At 37.5% G+C, this 20,329-nt stretch overlaps 1 protein-coding gene across 1 annotated transcript in view; it reads left to right on the top strand.

Moving 5' to 3' along the window:
* The window catches only part of COG6 (component of oligomeric golgi complex 6), a 60,895-nt gene extending 52,850 nt beyond the window's left edge, over positions 1–8,045 (top strand). The window contains exon 19 of the mRNA XM_004012096.6: positions 6,477–8,045. Within this exon, the coding sequence (XP_004012145.3) occupies positions 6,477–6,624 (148 nt within the window). The 3' untranslated portion in view covers positions 6,625–8,045. The remainder of the gene's footprint in view (positions 1–6,476) is intronic.
* Positions 8,046–20,329: the final 12,284 nt, after the last annotated feature.

The following is a 20,329-nucleotide window of genomic DNA, read 5'->3' as shown; positions in this document are numbered from 1 at the left end:
GCCCTCTCTGCCATTCCTACACCGGCCTCTACAGTCTAATTTTAGCATCTCAGCTAGAGTGATCCTTGAATGAATTGCTTTACTTAACCCTCTTGGTAAGTCTGCACATTAGTCTCTCCATTTTACAGAAAGGACATATTTTTTTGGAAAGGTGAAATAATTGAAACAAGGTCAAACAGTTAGCAAGAAGCAGAGTCAAGATTCGAATCCAGTATTCCAGAGCCTGTTCTCTTTAACACTAGCTTGTACTATATTTGTATTAACTGTTTCTCTGCTGAGATTATATTGTTTTACTATTTTAAAAGGAAACTTAAAAATGTTAGGCATATGTGATAGGCTGTATGAGACATATGTGAGATCTGTGCCTTGGTCTCACCTCAGATACACTTTCATTTTTACTGTGAATGACAGAAAGCTGACCCACTGTGGCATCTTTGATATTTATATTGTGACAGAGAGAAATCAAAATGTTCATTTCTAAACCAATCTATTATACATAGGTATATTTTTTCCCCTTAGTTTTTTGGGAATAGTTAAACTGTAACACCTTCTTTTCTCCTGTGGCATGTTTGATTGCCTCTTAACTGTGGTGCTGTAATAAAGTTCAATTTTAGTGATCACAGAACCTGAATGTTGAAATAAGTTATTTTTAGAAGTGCTGGGTTTATGGTAATGTTGAAAGTTTTATCATGTTGTTACGGCAACCAAAATCTTAAAGTACTGATTAATGACAAGCTCACTGATCTTGGAAGTTAGCAGTTAATTTCTTATTATGGCTCAGTACTTTAAATAATTATTTAAATTATATGTAAGGTAATTTCAGTGAGCATGTTTTAAAATGAGAATGGTATCTCCATTTAGTTATACAATAATGTTTATTAGTATTTTCAAAATTTAAAACTGTAGTTTTATACTGTGACATTTATAACTGGGCAAAAATAATTTCTTAATGTCTGGTATTCTCACGGATAGATAACTAAAATACTTTGCACTTCTGTGAAATTGTGTAACAAGCTCATCTCTTTTATTTCTTATTTTTTCTCATAGCACATTAGCTACATGATTATTATCTTTGATATTGCTATACTAGAACAGCAAACTATACAGGGGGGTGGGGGGGAAACAGCAACTGTACTTTGCAAAAGTAAGAAGACTTTCCAGACCATGGAAGTAAGGTGTGTAGGGTCTGGGAGACCAGCGTGTCTTTTTCATGTCATATTGAAACATTGTTAATAGACCCATCAAAAATTAGGGGAATGTACCCTTGTTTGATTTTCTGTTTACTGTGGATTAAAAGGTTCCAAGATGAAACTTTCCTGCTCTATGAGATGTTAGTTCATTTTATCTGTAACCTGATTTATCCTACTCTTCCTTTTCAAATGCCTGTAAATGACCAGTTCCTCAAAACATTTTGTGAATCAACTTTACCATCTTAATAATTTCCTACATTAATGAATTATTTGTATGAGTCTTGTTTTAAATTTTTTGAAATTACAGTGAGAATGTCATGTAAAGACATGTAAAGAGACCAAGAAAGTTAATGATCTAACTTTATAGATGAATCTTGGCTTACATTCAAAAGCTTTTCCCTTTTAACTGGACTTTTGCATATCTGTTGTTGGTCATGTGAAAAGCAGATTTATCTTTAGAATTTTAACGTAAACAGTTCTAAAAGTATTACATTCATCAGGTATGTGATTGGCTGTGATTGATCAAAATACAGAAAGTAAAATCTGAGTACCCATGCTAGAAAATAGCATACATGACTGGGGAAAAAAAAAAAATACTGCTTTTCTTTACCTGTACTTGAAAAGATCAGTGGATAAGGATATTCCACCTTTTTAGAAGCACATGACTAGACTGAGATGATTTGCTGGTCATTTTGTATTTATACAGTTCTTGAATTTTCCACTTTTGACACTGATTTTATTTTTCACTGTAATGATTCATTATTTGACCTTCATATTTCACACATAATATTAGTGAATAATTTGGACCAAGACACCAGGCAGGCAGAAGGCAGACAGATAAGATATATGTGATAACTTTTTAACATAAGGGGTGAACTTACATAGTAATTAGCATTAAAAATAAAAAGGAGGAGATAGTAAAATGGCAAGAAAATTGCTTTATTACTTTAGAAACACTACCCATTTATGTATAAGTCACTGATACGTTTCTCTACTCAGGGAACCGAGTTCCACAAAGTGGTGTACGTGGATGCATATATGTGTGTGTATGTGTATGAATAAGCATATATAGGTTTTTTAACAGCAGTTCATTAAAAAGCTCTTAGCTTAATGAAATAATACAGTTTCAAAGCTGAAAGTATCTAGTAAAGGTTATCAAGGTCAGTATTTTGTTTTATGATATTGGAATTAGGCTTGGAAAGGTTAAATTACTTGTTCAAGGCAGCGATAAGTAGCAGAACTTGAGCTAGAGTCAAGATCTTCTGACAGTAATGTCCTTCACTGTACCGTTTACCTCTGCCATGTATAACTCATTAGGAAAACATTAATGAATATGAGCATGTGGACCTGTACCTGGCTTGGGTAGTAATAAATGAACTTCTAACATTTGTCCAGAAATATGGAACCACTATCAGTCACAGTTCTTGCCCTTTACAGTTTGAATTGACTCGGATTCACTTGGAGAATCTCCATTTCCATTGCATTTCTGTCCTGTTGACTTTAACAGCTGTCTGTTAGGCCAGGAGGACCCCTTTTGTTCCGTTCCCTCTTTCTTTCCGCTCTGTGAAAGACTTTTTTGTACACAGGCTTTTGTATCTCTCATCTTGTTCAGTGCAGCCATGTTCATTTTTTGATCCCTCCCTTGTCTTGGTGGCTTCTTAAACTGGGGAGTGGAATGAGGAAGCCCTGTGCCATCAAATACAAACATTTAAAATGAATTGCAAACTCTTACTTGGTCTTATTGGCTGGGTTTTATTTAATTATTTGTCTTAGCAGTATTGCTTTATTCTGGTTCTCTGTGTTACAGATTTATAATGATTTTCAGCTGTCTTGTGAGTTGTGGCTTAAAAGTGGAAATGTGCCCTGAGTTACAACTAAGCTTTAGTAATGTTAAAATTTTTCACTGCATGGATTTGAAATTAAGATTTTAAATTGATTATTTCAGAATTTTCAGTAATTCTGTATTTACCAGTTATTAACTCTGGGTTTTTAAAAAATATGTTTAATATTCATTTTTGTACCTTATTCTGATTTTAAACTTATTGTAAGAAGGAATAGCCTTGTTTGTATGTTTCACATGTAGCTTAAGTACACACTGTTCAGACTGAGTACAGATTTTAGAGTATGAGGTGTGAGTAATATTTTATAAACCTCCAAATATCTTACTGCTTTTAGTGGAGGAGGAAGAGGGATGGATTGGGAATTTGGAGTTGATTAATGCAAGCTGTTTCATTTAGAATGGATAAACACGGTCCTACTATATAGCACAGGGAACTATCTCCAATCCCCTGGGATAAACCATGGTGGAAAAGAATATTAAAAAAAGAATGTATGTATGTGTAAAACCAAGTCACTCTGCTGTAGAGCAGAGATTTGTACAACATTGTAAATCAGCTGTACTCCAATAAAATATTAAAACAATTCAAATTAAAAGTCTTACTGATTTTAGTAGAGAACTAGAAGTGCTATATCTAAAATTCATTATTTGTTGCAAATGAGTATAAAATATTACAGTTAACAGATTTTTTAAATGCTAATTGTTGTATTTTTCATCTGTGTCACTTATGGAAAATGATTGTTGTATCATTTTGATACATCTATTGTTACGCTCAGTTAATTATAGGAGCGATCACTAACCAGCAGATTTTTTTTAAAAATCTCTAAGCCTCATCTGGTAAAGTAGGTTACCAAATCAGTTTCTACCATCCTCCCTTTCAGCAAAAAGGTAGTACAGCCAATAGCATTGCTCCACTCTGCTCAAAAAAGTTACTTAGCGTATCTGCCTTCTACTCAGTCTCATTCTGGAAGCTTTAGGGAAATGTGGGGTGGTTCTAACAAATCACGGTTGTGCAAATCAAGAGTTTGAGACCCCATCGGAACAATGTGCAATGACCCAAGACCATAAGTGGACTCCCTTCCTCATTCCATTCAACCAGTTTTATTCTTCTTTAGACCACTGATCCCCATATTTCCACAGATAATCTTACAGAGGTATAATTTTGGTCATGGATGTTCTAAGAACGGGTTATTTCTAGCACTGAAGGACAGGGAAGTCTTCGTGGATGAGGGAGTCCATTTTTCCTGAGAATTAAGAGCATTGAAAGGTGGATGAGAGACATGGCAGGCTAATGGAGGTATGTGAGGGAGCGAAGGACCTGAGGTCAGGAAGAGCAGGGCAGATAGGCCAGTCAGGGGTTGAGCTGGACTGCAGAATTAGAGTAATGATGCAGATAGCATTATAGAAGATTTTAAGTGAAAGGGTAAGGAGTTCTGACTTCTCTGAAATTGGAAGAAAACATTGAGTCGCCTTGAAGGGTCCTGGGTAAGGGAGAGACATGATAAAAGTTATGCTTTAGAAAGATTAATCTAACAGTGCTTCAGTTCAGTTCAGTCACTCAGTCGTGTCTGACTCTTTGCGACCCCATGAAGCGCAGCACGCCAGGCCTCCCTGTCCATCACCAACTCCTGGAGTTCACCCAAACTCACGTGCATTGAGTTGGTGATGCCATCCAGCCATCTCATCCTCTGTCGTCCCCTTCTCCTCCTGCCCCCAATCCCTCCGAGCATCAGAGTCTTTTCCAATGAGTCAACTCTTCGCACGAGGTGGCCAAAGTACTGGAGTTTCAGCTTCAGCGTCAGTCTTTCCAATGAATACCCAGGACCGGTCTCCTTTAGGATGGACTGGTTGGATCTCCTTGCAGTCCAAGGGACTCTCAAGAGTCTTCTCCAACACCACGGTTCAAAAGCATCAATTCTTCAGCACTCAACTTTCTTCACAGTCCAACTCTCACATCCATGCATGACTACTGGAAAAACCATAGCCTTCACTAGATGGACCTTTGTTGGCAAAGTAATGTCTCTGCTTTTGAATATGCTATCTAGGTTGGTCCTAACTTTCCTTCCAAGGAGTAAGCATCTTTTAATTTCATGGCTGCAGTCACCATCTGCAGTGATTTTGGAGTCCAAAAAAATAAAGTCTGACACTGTTTCCACTGTTTCCCCATCTATTTCCTACGAAGTGATGGGACCAGATGCCATGATCTTCGCTTTCTGAAAGTTGAGCTTTAAGCCAAGTTTTTCACTCTCTTCTTGCGCTTTCATCAAGAGGCTTTTAGTTCCTCTTCACTTTCTGCCATAAGCGTGGTGTCATCTGCTTAAGCTACACTAAATGTGAAGGAGACTGGCTGGAGAAAGACCAATGGGATTTTGCTTTCTCCTCCCGGCGGGAGTTCGTTACGGTCTGAACTGAAGTGATGGCACATAGATATGACACCTACAGAGGTAGCAAACAGAAGTAGGGTTGAGAGTAAAGCTTTAAAGACACATTTTAATTTAGTTACTGTGAACATCAGAAAAGTGTTTCTGTCAGTGCTTGTGTGCTCAGTTGTATCTGACTTTTTTCACCTCATGGGCTGTAGCCTGCCAGGGTCCTCTGTCCATGGAATTCTCCAGGCAAGAATACTGGAGTGGGTTGCCATTTCCTCCTCCAGGGAACCTGTGCATCCCAGGGATCTGGGATGTCCTGTGCCTCCTACATCTCTGGCATTGGCAGGCCCCTGGGAAGCCTGTTTTCATCAGTAGGTATAGTGATAAAGGAGCAGTTGGAGTTGATGAACTAAATGTCATGAAAACTATTAAACAATTAATGCAGATTTAAAGAACCCAATGCTATTTTTTTCTAAAGACATTTACTTCAGTTAAAATTATTTCTCTTATGTGCTTGTATAGGAATGGGTGTTTGTGAAAATGCTGTGATTTGTTGCAGACAAGTGTCATCTTTGTGGGAGAGATGAAGATTATTAGTAATCGAGGAGATGTGGTTATTAGTATAGGAGCTGTAGGTGAAAGGACTGTATATTGTAAGTTATTCTGAGATTTGAAGGATTGGTACATTTGAATGGTTATAAGCCTCTTTACAGTTAATGTGTTGTCAGTTGAGTTTGCAAAATCAGTCCATTGATGGTGGGTTGCAGTTTCTATTTCTTGTTTAGTAATTGACAATATATTAGCCAATGTTCCATCCTACACATCACGGTTCTACAGAGTGAGCAAAACATTGCCCCTGCCCTTCTGCAACCTACATACTAATGGAGATTTCATAAAGAAATAATAAATATAAAAAAACGCTTTATCCCCAAACCGAGATAACTTGTGTAGTTGTACAAAGATTTTTAAAAAGATGTGATAAATATGAAACACTTTGGTTCAAGTATGGAGCTTTCTTGGAATGCTTAGTCTTTCGTTTTCAGATTATGTGTTAACACAGATCTGTTTGTTTGTCAATAGAGAGCAGATCATAAAACAGTCTACAGAATTAGTCTGCAGAGCCTATGGGGAAGTGTATGCAGCTGTGATGAATCCGGTCAACGAGTACAAAGATCCTGGGAGCATTCTACACCGATCGCCACAGCAAGTGCAGACACTTCTCTCCTGATCATCGCCTTTGAGTGTGGTAGCAGAATACTGCATTCCTAAAACCCTGAAGGTTTTCTTGGTTTTTAGTCTGTTCATCTTTACTTTGAAATCTGATGGTTGCAATTTTCTTTGTATCATAAGAATGTGAATCCCAGTAACTGCTTTGGTCACGGTAATGTGTAAGTAAGTAACATGTTGACCTGGGTTATTAGCAGTTGCCCTGTATCTGCTCTCCACACAGAAGGACTCTGTTTTTGCTCACCTTGTCTCTAGCTCTGCTATTTTCCCTCAATTCTGGAATACACATATGTGGAAAAAGAGTAGAATGAGAGGTTTCAGGGATTATTTTTTTTTTAAACAAGGTTAGTTCTAAATTTAACTGTACATTAAAAATTATCTAAACTTAAGAGTTAGTTTGAAGATATGACCTAATATTAATAAACATCTCTTTACTTAAAGATTCATTTGCTTCCTCATTAGACATTGTGAGTAAGTATGCTTAAACAGAGGAGCAGAAATATACATTCAGCAAAAACAGAGAACAGTCATTTAAAGGTGGCTTCCACTCTGTGTCTGCCCTGGACTGAATTCAAGGTGAAGTTCAGCACTTCGGCTAGGATGTAGGTGTGAAGTGTGTTGGCATCCTGTGCTGCATGTCAGTCTGGAGTTTAAAGGAATGTGTTTCTTGTACCATGTGGACTCTAAATTCAACTGTCTGTTCATTTTGTCTGATGTTTAAGCCAACAAAAAACTGATGTATTCTATCACTGGAGGGAAAATGCCAAAGTAGCAGACTTCTAATTGATGACATATCTACCCATATGATGGCCCCTTGCAAAGAATTGTTTGGGCTCTGACTTTGAAACTTGACCAAAACTGAGATTCAAAATCAGTTTGTTTTTTTTTTTTTTAAACAAATCTAAATGTATTTGATGTGACTTGACTTTGTTCGTAAGATGTTGAGGACAGTTCTTATTAGCAAAATCTTAATTTCTGGTAGATCTGTAAAAAGAGGTGTGTCCCCAAATTACAAATGAGAAAATGAGGTATAAGGAGAACCTTGGTTAGGCTGAAATATTTTGAAAAGTAGTAAGATAATATTTATTTGGCAAATACAGAATATATAACAAATTAGTATTGTCAGAACGGGGCCTGTTCTATCTGAAATTACAATTGTATTTTTTTGGAGCAAGAGTAATTGGTTACATATCATCTCTTTTGGTGTTTAATCTGTATTTTAATTTTTCCTTTAATAAATGTGATATAGTAAAGAAAATAAAGTATGATGTAAGGCAAGAGCTTTAATTTTATATAATTTGTATCTATTGTGAGAAAAGATTGCTTGCTTACCATTAGTGAATTCATTTGTTTTCTAGGGGGAATAAAAATATATTTATCTTTCTACCTAATTTTTTCAAATAAAATACTGAAGTGTTTTTAGAACAGTGATCATTGCAGTATTTTTGTACATCTTGTCAATATGTTTTTAGAAAATAGGCTAATGGAAAGGAAAGTACAATACAGGGCCAAATTGATAAAACCAGTGGAAGATGGGCGAGCATGATATGGTGTCAGTGTGATGTTGAGAACTTAGTTAAAATAAAAGACTGCAAGAGTTAGTTCAGTAGCTTAACACTGTATTTGCTGTTTACTTCATAGTTTACATTTTGAACTGTTTAAGTATAACCTTAGGTGATGCAGGTCAGCCTTCCCTTTAGAGAGGGAAGTTATTTGCCTGACCAAAGCCTTCTCTGATGGAATGTTTCCAATTCTTTTTCTGTGCTTGTATTGGACCAGTGAATGTTACCTGAGAAAAATCACGCCCAGTAGACTGACTGACTTTTTAAATTCATGAGCACAGTTTCAAATGATACTTGGTGTTGCTTTGTGTAGTCCTTTTCTGTCTCAGGTGAGCTCAGCTCCCTACTTTTCAAGATGACCCTTCACCCTCACTTAGTTAATGACCTTCATGATTCATTGAGATGGAAGCTGTCCGATTTATCTCCCTCATTTTTCTTCTACCCTCCTAGTTGTATTCATCATCTTCGTCTTTCCTCCTTTTGTGTTGGAGACAGCATCCTCTTTGTGTAACAAGCAGTTCCCTTCCTCTGGACTCCGGGTTCCATTCTCTCCCCTTCTCAGGGACTTTTCTCTCTCAAGTTAACCCTTTATTTTGCTTCAGCAACTTCTGACTGCTCTGTAGGATTATTCTTGACAGCATACACAGTGCTCTAGTGTTGATAATACTTTTTAAAACTTGCCACCTCCCGGATCCTAATACCTCCATTTCTCTGCTGCATTTTATGGTCATTTATGCATGTAGTCTTAACATTTCTGCTGCCATTGTGTCCTGAATTACCCCTGTGTGGCTGGCTTCAGCGTCCCCACATCACTGCAACACAGCCAGTCGTGATGAGATCCCCATAGCATTGTGTGTTGTCAGATCAGTGGATTCTTCTCATTCCTTCCTTTATTAAACTTTGAACAGCACTCCACACATTTCTGTCTGAAATACTGTGCTTCCCAGGCTTTCACAGCACAACTTTCTGCTAGTTTTCCATTCACTTCCCTCACCAAACCTTCCCTGATTCTCTTGTGTCTTTGTGACCTTTAAGATTTGGCATACTCTAGGGCTTGATCCTCAGTTTTTTTCCCCCTCAGGAGTATGCATAGCTCCACTTTCTCTGGCTACTATTAGCTCACATCCTTAGATCCATCCATTCAGTGGAATACTCCACAGCAGTGAAAAATGAAACAATTCCCAAATACATAATGTTGAACAGAACAATCTCAGAATAGTATGAGTCCATTTATAGAATTTTAAAATAAAAGATAAGGCAAATTTGCACATTATTCATGGATATGTATGTGGTAAAGCTGTAAGGAAATATGGGAAAGGATTAATGCAGACTTCAAGGTTACCTCACAGGATCCTTAGAAGTTACTAATGTTCTGTTCTTATGCTTGATGGTTAGTATATGTGTGGTCATTTTTTTGTTTTCTAAAATATGAACTCTTTACATATTTCACAATTTTTAAAAAAAAGGTTGAAAGAAATTGTTTAGCACAGGGCCTGGGGTAAAGTTAGAATTCAGTAGAATTTATATCTTACCAAATAGAGAATATCCAGAAAGAGGAAGAAATTTCCAAAAGGAGGTTTTTATAGTTATGTTTATAATCTTAAAAATGATAGTTATAATTTGATAAAAATTTATTAAAAATTATGGAGTTGAAAAGTATAATAACAACTTAAAATTTCACTATAGGAGTTCATCAGATTTGAGCAGATAGAAAAAGGTGTCAGCAAACTTGAAGACAGGTCAACTGAAAGTATTTAGTCTGAGGAACAGAAAGGAAAGAATGAAATGAAAGAAAATGCACAGAAACTCAAAGATTTTGAATATTGTCAACAATATTCAGACAATGGGAATCTCAGAAAAAAAGGCGGGGGGAGGCCAAAAGAATATTGAAAGAAATTGGAAGGAAACTTTACACATTTGATGAAAACTTTAATATACACACTCAATAAATTTACCAGATTCTATATAGGATAAATTCAAAGAAATACACACAAAAGTACATCATGCAATCAAATTATCAAAAAAAAAAAGCCTAGGACTAAGAGGGAATCTAATGCATGAATGCATGTATAGATGTGTTTCAAAAGTTATTTCTTAACACAGTGTGTTGAAACTATGTCTTACACTGCCTTGTGTAATGCATGCAGACAGGTGTTTCAAGACATACGTAGGAAGAAGTTTCTAAGAGTGCTCCCTGCTCGTTATGTTAAGAATAATAATGTTATTTCAGTTATTGGGTGTGCTGACCATTCAGCATCATGTGTAAAGAGGTGCTTATATATGTAAAAATATAAAATACAAGTGTGAAAAGTTGGTTCTTTGAAAAGACAAAAAAATTGACTACCCTTTAGCTGGGTCAAGTAGAAAAAAAAAGGCACAGGTTACTAAAACCAGGTACATAAAAAGGGGCATTACTGCTTTATAGAAATAAAAATGATAAACTACAAATAAATATGTCAACAGATAATATAGATAAAGTAGAAAAATAACTAGAAAAACTGATTCAAGGAGAAAAAGAAAATCCGAGTAGACCTTTAGCAGAGACTTAGCAATACAACACTTCTAGTTTTAAAAAAGTCTAGGGCCAGATATCTTCACTGATGAATTGTATCAAATGTTTGAAGGAGTAACAGTAATTGTTAATCAAATTCTTCCCAAAAAATAGAAGAGGAGGGAGCACACCCTGACATATTCTGTGAGGCCAGCATTTGTTTGTAGTATAAGCAAAGCCAGAAAAGGCACCGCAAGAATACTACAGACCGATATCCTTTGTGAATACTGACACAAAATCCTTAACAAAATACTAGCAAATGGAATCTAGTAACACATTAAACAATTATATACTACGATTAAGGGCATTAGTTCCGGGTGCAAGGTCAGTGAGACATGGAAGTCAATGTACTATGCAGTATTAACAGTATAAGTAGAGGGAAAAAAATGCATGATCACTTCAATAGATGTAGGAGAATCCAACAAACACCCTTTCATGATAAAAAAAAAAAAAAACAAACGGGAATAGATGAAAATTTCTTCAACTGAACAGACATTTATGAAAAACAAGCTAGCATTACTTAATGCTGAAAAATCGAAGGCTACCATCATTAAAGTTATCAACAAGGTAAGGATGTACTCGGAGAAGGCAATGGCACCCCACTCCAGTACTCTTGCCTGGAAAATCCCATGGACAGAGGAGCCTGGTGGGCTGCAGTCCATGGGATGGTGAAGATTCGGACACGACTGAGCGACTTCCCTTTCACTTTTCACTTTCATGCATTGGAGAAGGAAATGGCAACCCACTCCAGTGTTCTTGCCTGGAGAATCCCAGGGATGGGGGAGCCTGGTGGGCTGCCGTCTATGGGGTCGCACAGAGTTGGACATGACTGAAGCGACTTAGCAGCAGCAGCAGCAAGGATGTACTCTTACCACTTCTTTTCCACAGCATACCAGAAATGCTAGCAGAGCAATTAGGCGAGAAAAAATTAAAAGGCACACCAACTAAAAAGGAAGAAGCAACACTGTCTATTTGCGGATTGGTTATGGCCATATATAGGGCTTTCTTGATAGTTGAGCTGGTGCAGAATCTGCCTGCGGTGCAGGAGACTCCAGTTTAATTCCTGATTCAGAGTGATCCCCTGGAGAAGGGATAGGCTACCCACTCCAGTATTCTTGGGCTTCCCTGGTGGCTCAGGTGGTAAAGAATCTGCCCGCAATGCAGGAGACCTGGGTTGGAAAGATCCCCTGGAAGAGAGCATGGCAACCCACTCCAGTATTCTTGCCTGGAGAATTCCCATGGGCAGAGGTGCCTGACAGGCTACAGTCCATGGGGTTGCAAAGAGTTAGACAGGACTGAGTGACTAAGTACCGAATGGCACACAGTTATATATGAGTTTCCCAGGTGCTAGTGATAACTCACCTGACAGTGCAGGAGACATAAGAGACACGGGTTCAATCCGTGGGTCGGGAAGATTTCCCTGGAGGAGGGCATGGTAACCCACTCCAGTATTCTTGCCTGGAGAATCCCATGAACAGAGAAGCTTGGCAGGCTATGTTCCATAGGGTTGCAAAGAGACACGACTGAAGTGACTTAGCACACCACATGGTTTTATATATATATATATATATGTTACATACACTGAAGAATAAAAATATTAGAATTAATAGTATAGCAGTGTTGCAGTATACAAGACCAGTATGCAAAAGTCTGTTGTGTTTCTAAACATTAGCAATGAGCAATCTGAAAATTGAAACAATTCATTTATAGTAGCACTGCAAACAATAAAATTCTTAGGAGAAGATTTAACCAAGGGAGTGATTCTCCATGGAAAACCACAAAACCCTGTTGAAAGATGTTAGTTCAGTTCAGTCACTCAGTTGTGTCTGACTCCGACTATTTGCGACCCCATGAATCGCAGCACACCAGGCCTCCCTGTCCATCACCAACTGCCAGAGTTCACTCAGACTCACGTCCATCGAGTCCGTGATGCCATCCAGCCATCTCATCCTCTGTCATCCCCTTCTCCTCCTGCCCCCAACCCCTCCCAGCATCAGAGTCTTTTCCAATGAGTCAACTCTTCGCATGAGGTGGCCAAAGTACTGGAGTTTCAGCTTTAGCATCATTCCTTCCAAAGAACACCCAGGGCTGATCTTCAGAATGGACTGGTTGGATCTCCTTGCAGTCCAAGGGACTCTCAAGAGTCTTCTCCAACACCATACTTCAAAAGCATCAATTCTTCGGTGCTCAGCCTTCTTCACAGTCCAACTCTCACATCCATACATGACCACAGGAAAAACCATAGCCTTGACTAGACAGACCTTACTTGGCAAAGTAATGTCCCTGCTTTTGAATATGCTATCGAGGTTAGTCATAACTTTCCTTCCAAGGAGTAAGCGTCTTTTAATTTCATGGCCGCACTCACCATCTGCAGTGATTCTGGAGTCCAAAAAAATAAAGTCTGACACTGTTTCCACTGTTTCCCCATCTATTTCCCATGAAGTGATGGGACCAGATGCCATGATCTTCATTTTCTGAATGTTGAGCTTTAAGCCAACTTTTTCACTCTCCACTTTCACTTTCATCTAAATGGAAAGACATTTCATATTCATGGATTGGAAAATAATATTGTCAAGATGGCAATAGTCCCAAAATTGATCTATAGATTCAGTGCAACCTCTATCAAATTCCACCTACCTTTTTGTGTTCCAGAAATAGACAAGCTAATCCTAAAATTCATATGGGCATACCGCAGACTTTATGAATAGCCAAAACAATCTAAGTGAAGTGAAAGTCACTCAGTCGTGTCTGATTTTTTGCGACCCCAGGGACTGTACAGTCCATGGAATTCTCCAGGCCAGAATACTGGAGTGGGTAGCCTTTGCCTTCTCCAGGGGAATCTTCCCAACCCAGGAATCGAACCAGGATCTCCTGCCCTGCAGGCAGATTCTTTACCAACTGAGCTATCTTGAATCTTCGCAATTTCAAATCTTATTAAATGATACAGTAAGCAAAACTGTGATATTGATTGGCATAAGGATAGACATATTGTTCAATGGAACAGAATTTAGAGTTCAGAAATAGACCCATACATCCATCATCAGTTAATTTTTTTTAACAAGGCTGTCAAGACTGTTCAATGAGGAAAAAATAATCTTTTAAATAAATGGCACTGGAACCACTGGAAAACCACACAGAAAAGATTGAAACTGGACTATATCTCATAGCTGAAAATCAACTGAAAGATCTAAATGTAAAAGCTAAAAACTAAAACTCTGAGAAGAAAAAAGTGAAAGTGTTAGTCACTTAGTCATGTCTGACTCTTTGTGACCTCATGGGCTGTAGCCTGCCAGGCTCTTCTGTCCATGGAATTCCCCAGGCAAGAATACTGGAGTGAGTTGCTATTCTCTTCTTCAGAGAATCTTCCTAACCCAGGGTTTGAACCAGGTCTCCTGCATTGCAGTCAGATTTTTTTACCATCTCAGCCATTTGTAGGTATAAATCTTTGTGGCCTTAAGCAACAAGTTTTCATCTTCCATGCAATATAATGGATTTTTAAATATAAGTAAAAGTGCAGTCACATAATACTGTTGAATACTTGCAGGAGATCAATTTATTTTTCTAATTATTAATAGTCAATAATATGCTGTTAACAACTGTAAATAGATAGGCCTTACATATGATTACTTTTGGACTATAGTTGTATTTAAACACAACTGCCTTGAAAATACTTACTTATTCCTCCTCAGAATATGCTTTTGGAGACAGCTGACATAAAACAATCATAAGTTGGCTATGAAATGAATATAGTAATCATACTAATAACAGCATGCTAGTCTATCAAATTCAACTCACATTAATGCCAGTGAATATTAAAAATAAAACTTTCCTAGCACTGATAATAAGTAAAAATGAATGGTATTAAGTTTATGAAAATGAGTTGAATTGGGGAAAATTTTTGATGGAGCCAGAAATATCCATATTAAATATTTGCCTGCTCTGAGGGGATATATCATTTTTTGAAAAGTATTCTGTCACTGTGTATTTTAAACGGGGAAGGTCCAAGCCAATCTGGGGTTTTCAAGGTTTATTACTTTGCCACCACAAAATTAATTTACTTGAGTATGCTCTTCATTTCCATTAATGTCAAGATCTGAAATTCCCCTGGAGGAAGCATTCATTTTTTGCCCACTAACCACAAAATGTCAAGAGACAAGAGTGATTTTTCTCATGCAAAGCCATCATCAGAAGTTGGGTCTCCTGTGTCGAGCCCAGCCTTTCTAGGGGTGTCGTCTGTTATGAGCCTAGTTTGCAGGATTCAGACAAGAGCTGGCCACTGTTGTTAGCCAGGCCTCAGATGCAATATAAAATGGTAATAGAGATGAAACTGAGGTAAAAAAGCACATTTACCATAGAAGCCAAGTCTTAAAAAGGAGACCAAAGATTTGATTCATATTTCACAGACTTGCAATGTGTATTTAATGGGAGATCAGGAATTTTCCTTGCTTAAAAACCATGTTAGTTCCTTTTCATAAACAAAGATGTAAGTAAAGCCAAAAGGCCATCGTTAAAAACAAAGGTAAACAACAGAACACCAAGTTTGCGCTCCCTGCATCATCCAGCATAGTCCTACTGGCTGGCTGTTTTACATATGGTAATGTGTTTCAGTGCTCCTCTCTGAATTCATCCCAGCCTTAGAGGGGTGCAGTGGGATGGGAGGTGGGAGGGGGTTCAAGAGGGAAGGAACATAGGTATAATTGTGGCATTCTTGTTGATGTATGGCAGAGATATTGTAAAGCAATTATCCTCCACTTAAAAATGTTTAAAAAGGTAAACAACAAAAAGAAAACATCAAGGTACCCTGCCTTATTCTGAATCTTACACAGAAGAAAACCACTTATCCACTGAGTATTAACAGGTTAAAAGTGAATCATGCAATAATAAACCATAATGGCATTTGCAGAAACCAAAAATGTGCAAATTCACTCTTATGATTTATCAAAAGACTCTTTGCAAGTGGTAAATCGTTAACTGTGGTGTTGCTGTTGGTAACCGCAAATCTTAGGGGATGGTTCAGAGTTAGTATTGCTTCCTGCTTTCTGTGTGTCATCATGGTGGGGTGAGGCTGTGCCATTCTGTCATACATCTCAAATTTCCATATATGTGGACCCATTTCTGGATCTTTCTTTGCATTCTTTTCATGGTTCATTTATTTCTGCACCTATAACTGGTTTTTGAATTGTGTAAGTTTTATAACGTGTGTAAGTCATTCAGTCATGTCCAACTCTGCGACTCCATGGACTGCAGCCCACCAGCCTCCCCTGTCCATGGTATTCTCCAGGCAAGAATACTAAAGTGAGTTGCCATTCCCTTCTCCTGGGGGGTCTTCCCAAGCCAGGGATCAAACCCAGGCCTCCTGTATTGCAGGCAGATTCTTTACCGTCTGAACCACCAGGGAAAAATCTTGGTATCTGGTAGAGTGTTCCATTTTATTTTCTTCACCTAGAGTGCTTTGGGCATTCTTGGCTTTTTGCTATCTCACTATATTCACAAACAGCAGTTGGGAATATGGTTGTGATTACTTTGAATCTATGTATCAATTTGGATAGAATTAATATCTTTATGATATTAAATAATCCAAGTTATGAACATGTTGAATTTTCCTTATCTAGTTAGGGTAGTTTTAGTGTCCCTTAGAAAAATTATATCATTTTCTCCATATAAATCTAAGAAAAATTTTTTTTGATATAAATTTTATTTTAATTGGAGGCTAATTACAATATTGTATTGGTTTTGCTATACATCAACATGAACCTGCCACGAGTGTACAAGTGTTCTCCATCCTGAACCCCCTTCCCACCTCCCTCCCCATACCATCCCTCTGGGTCATCCCAGTGCACCAGCCCTGAGCATCCTGTATCATGCATCGAACCTGGACTGGCGATTCGTTTCACATATGATATTATACATGTTTCAATGCCATTCTCCCAAATCATCCCACCCTCGCCCTCTCCCACAGAGTCCAAAAGACTGTTCTATACATCTGTGTCTCTTTTGCTGTCTCGCATACAGGGTTATCATTACCATCTTTCTAAATTCCATATATATGTGTTAGTATACTGTATTGGTGTTTTTCTTCCTGGCTTACTTCACTCTGTATAATAGGCTCCAGTTTTATCCACCTCATTAGAACTGATTCAAATGTATTCTTTTTAATGGCTGAGTAATACTCCATCGTGTATACATACCACAGCTTTCTTATCCATTCTTCTGCTGATGGACATCTAGGTTGCTTCCATGTCCTGGCTATTATAAACAGTGCTGCAGTGAACATTGGGGTACACATGTCTCTTTCAATTCTGGTTTCCTCAGTGTGTATGCCCAGCAGTGGGATTGCTGGGTCATAAGGCAATTCTATCTCCAGTTTTTTTAGGAATCTCCACTCTGTTCTCCATAGTGGCTGTACTAGTTTGCATTCCCACCAACAGTGTAAGAGGGTTCCCTTTTCTCCACACTGTCTCCAGCATTTATACTTTTGGATTGTAGCCATTCTGACTAGTGTGAAATGGTGCTTCATTGTGGTTTTGATTTGCATTTCTCTGATAATGAGTGATGTTGAGCATCTTTTCATGTGTTTGTTAGCCATCTGTATGTCTTCTTTGGAGAAATGTCTGTTTAGGTCTTTGGCCTATTTTTTGATTGGGTCATTTATGTTTCTGGAATTGAGCTGCAGGAGTTGCTTATATATTTTTGAGATTAATTCTTTGTCATTTGCTTCATTTGCTATTATTTTCTCCCATTCTGAAGGCTGTCTTTTCACCTTGCTTATAGTTTCCTTTGTTGTGCAGAAGCTTATAATTTTAATTAGGTCCCATTTGTTTATTTTTGCTTTTATTTCCAATATTCTGGGAGGTGGGTCACAGAGGATCCTGTTGTGATTTATATTGGAGAGTGTTTTGCCTATGTTCTCCTCTAGGAGTTGTATAGTTTCTGGTCTTACATTTAGATCTTTAATCCATTTTGAGTTTATTTTTGTGTATGGTATTAGACAGTGTTCTAGTTTCATTCTTTTACAAGTGGTTGACCAGTTTTCCCAGCACCACTTGTTAAAGAGATTGTCTTTTCTCCATTGTATATTCTTGCCTCCTTTGTCAAAGACAAGATGTCCATACGTGTGTGGATTTATCTCTGGGCTTTCTATTTTGTTCCATTGATCTATATTTCTGTCTTTGTGCCAGTACCATACTGTCTTGATGACTGTGGCTTTGTAGTAGAGCCTGAAGTCAGGCAGGTTGATTCCTCCAGTTCCATTCTTCTTTCTCAAGATTGCTTTGGCTATTTGAGTTTTTTTGTATTTCCATACAAATTGTGAAATTATTTGTTCTGCTGCTGCTACTGCTGCTGCTAAGTCACTTCAGTCATGTCCGACTCTGTGCAACCCCATATAGATGGCAGCCCACCAGGCTCCACCATCCCTGGGATTCTACAGGCAAGAACATTGGAGTCGGTGGCCATTTCCCACTAAGTGAAAAGTGAAAGTGAAGTCATTTAGTCATGTCCGACTCTTCATGACCCCATGGACTGCAGCCTACCAGGCTCCTCCATCCATGCGATTTTCCAGGCAGGAGTACTGGAGTGGGTTGCTTGATAGGGATTGCACTGCATCTGTAGATTGCTTTGGGTAGTATACTCATTTTCACTATGTTGATTCTTCTGATCCATGAACACAGTATATTTCTCCATCTATTAGTGTCCTCTTTGATTTCTTTCACCAGTGTTTTATGGTTTCCTATATATAGGTCATTAGTTTCATTAGGTATTCCTAAGTATTTTATTCTTTTCGTTGCAATGGTGAATGGAATTGTTTCCTTAATTTCTCTTTCTACTTTCTCATTGTTAGTGTATAGGAATGCAAGGGATTTCTGTGTGTTGATTTTATATCTTGATACTTTACTATATTCATTGATTAGCTCCAGTAATTTTCTGGTGGAGTCTTTAGGGTTTTCTATGTAGAGGATCATGTCATCTGCAAACAGTGAGAGTTTTACTTCTTTTCCAATTTGGATTCCTTTTATTTCTTTTTCTCCTCTGATTGCTGTGGCCAAAACTTCCAAAATTATGTTGTATAGTAGTGGTGAAAGTGGGCACCCTTATCTTGTTCCTGACTTTAGGGGAAATGCTTTCAATTTTCACCATTGAGGATAATGTTTGCTGTGGGTTTGTCATATATAGCTTTTATTATGTTGAGGTATGTTCCTTCTATTCCTGCTTTCTGGAGGGTTTTTATCATAAATGGATGTTGAATTTTGTCAAAGGCTTTCTCTGCATCTATTGAGATAATCATATGGCTTTTATTTTTCAATTTGTTAATGTGGTGTATTGCATTGATTGATTTGCGGATATTGAAGAATCCTTGCATCCCTGGGATAAAGCCCACTTGGTCATGATGTATGATCTTTTTAATGTGTTGTTGGATTCTGATTGCTAGAATTTTGTTAAGGATTTTTGCATCTATGTTCATCAGTGATATTGGCCTGTAGTTTTTGTGGCATCTTTGTCAGATTTGGTATTAGGATAATGGTGGCCTCAGAGAATGAGTTTGGAAGTTTACCTTCCTCTGCAATTTTCTGGAAGATTTTGAATAGGATAGGTGATAGCTCTTCTCTAAATTTTTGGTAGAATTCAGCTGTGAAGCTGTCTGGACCTGGGCTTTTGTTTGCTGGAAGATTTCTGATTACAGTTTCAATTTCCATGCTTGTCATGGGTCTGTTAAGATTTTCTATTTCTTCCTGGTTCAGTTTTGGAAAGTTGTACTTTTCTAAGAATTTGTCCATTTCTTCCAAGTTGTCCATTTTATTGGGATATAATTGCTGATAGTAGTCTCCTATGATCCTTCGTGTTTCTGTGTTGTCTGTTGTGATCTCTCCATTTTCATTTCTAATTTTATTGATTTGATTTTTCTCCATTTGTTTCTTGATGAGTCTGGCTAATGGTTTGTCAATTTTATTTATCCTCTCAAAAAACCAGCTTTTGGCTTTGTTGATTTTTGGTATGATCTCTTTTGTTTCTTTTGCACTTATTTCTGCCCTAACTTTTAAGATTTCTTTCCTTCTACTAACCCTGAGGGTCTTCATTTCTTCCTTTTCTAGTTGCTTTAGGTGTAGAGTTAGGTTATTTATTTAACTTTTTTTAAATCTAAGAAAATTTTGTTGCACTTATTTCCAAAGACACTTACAATTCTTATTTATGGTGTAAATGCTGTTTTTAAGTTGCATTTTCAAATTATTGGTTGCTGTATATAGAAATGGAATTGATCTTTGTCTGTTGTTTATATTAGATCCAAGCATTAACTCATTTATGATGATTTTGCTTTGGATTTTCTGTATAAACATTTGTATTATTTGAGACTAGATAACAGTTTCGTTTGTTTCTTTGCAATCTATGTGCCCTTTATCTCTTTCTCATCTTAATATGCTGACTTGGACCTCCAACACAGTGTAAACTAATAGCAGTGATAATGGACACTTGATTCTTATTTTAAAGGTAATGTTCACAGTATCTCACCACTGACCAGAGAGAATGTTCTTTTTGTCTTCTATACTCTTAGTTATTAATTATGAATGTGTTGAACTTTATTAAATGACTTTCACAAT

Source organism: Ovis aries, chromosome 10 (assembly GCF_016772045.2).
Source record: "Ovis aries strain OAR_USU_Benz2616 breed Rambouillet chromosome 10, ARS-UI_Ramb_v3.0, whole genome shotgun sequence".
NCBI classification, from domain to species: Eukaryota; Metazoa; Chordata; class Mammalia; order Artiodactyla; family Bovidae; genus Ovis; species Ovis aries.
The sequence above is the reverse complement of the archived record's forward strand: the minus strand, read 5'-3'. Positions and strand labels throughout refer to the sequence as shown.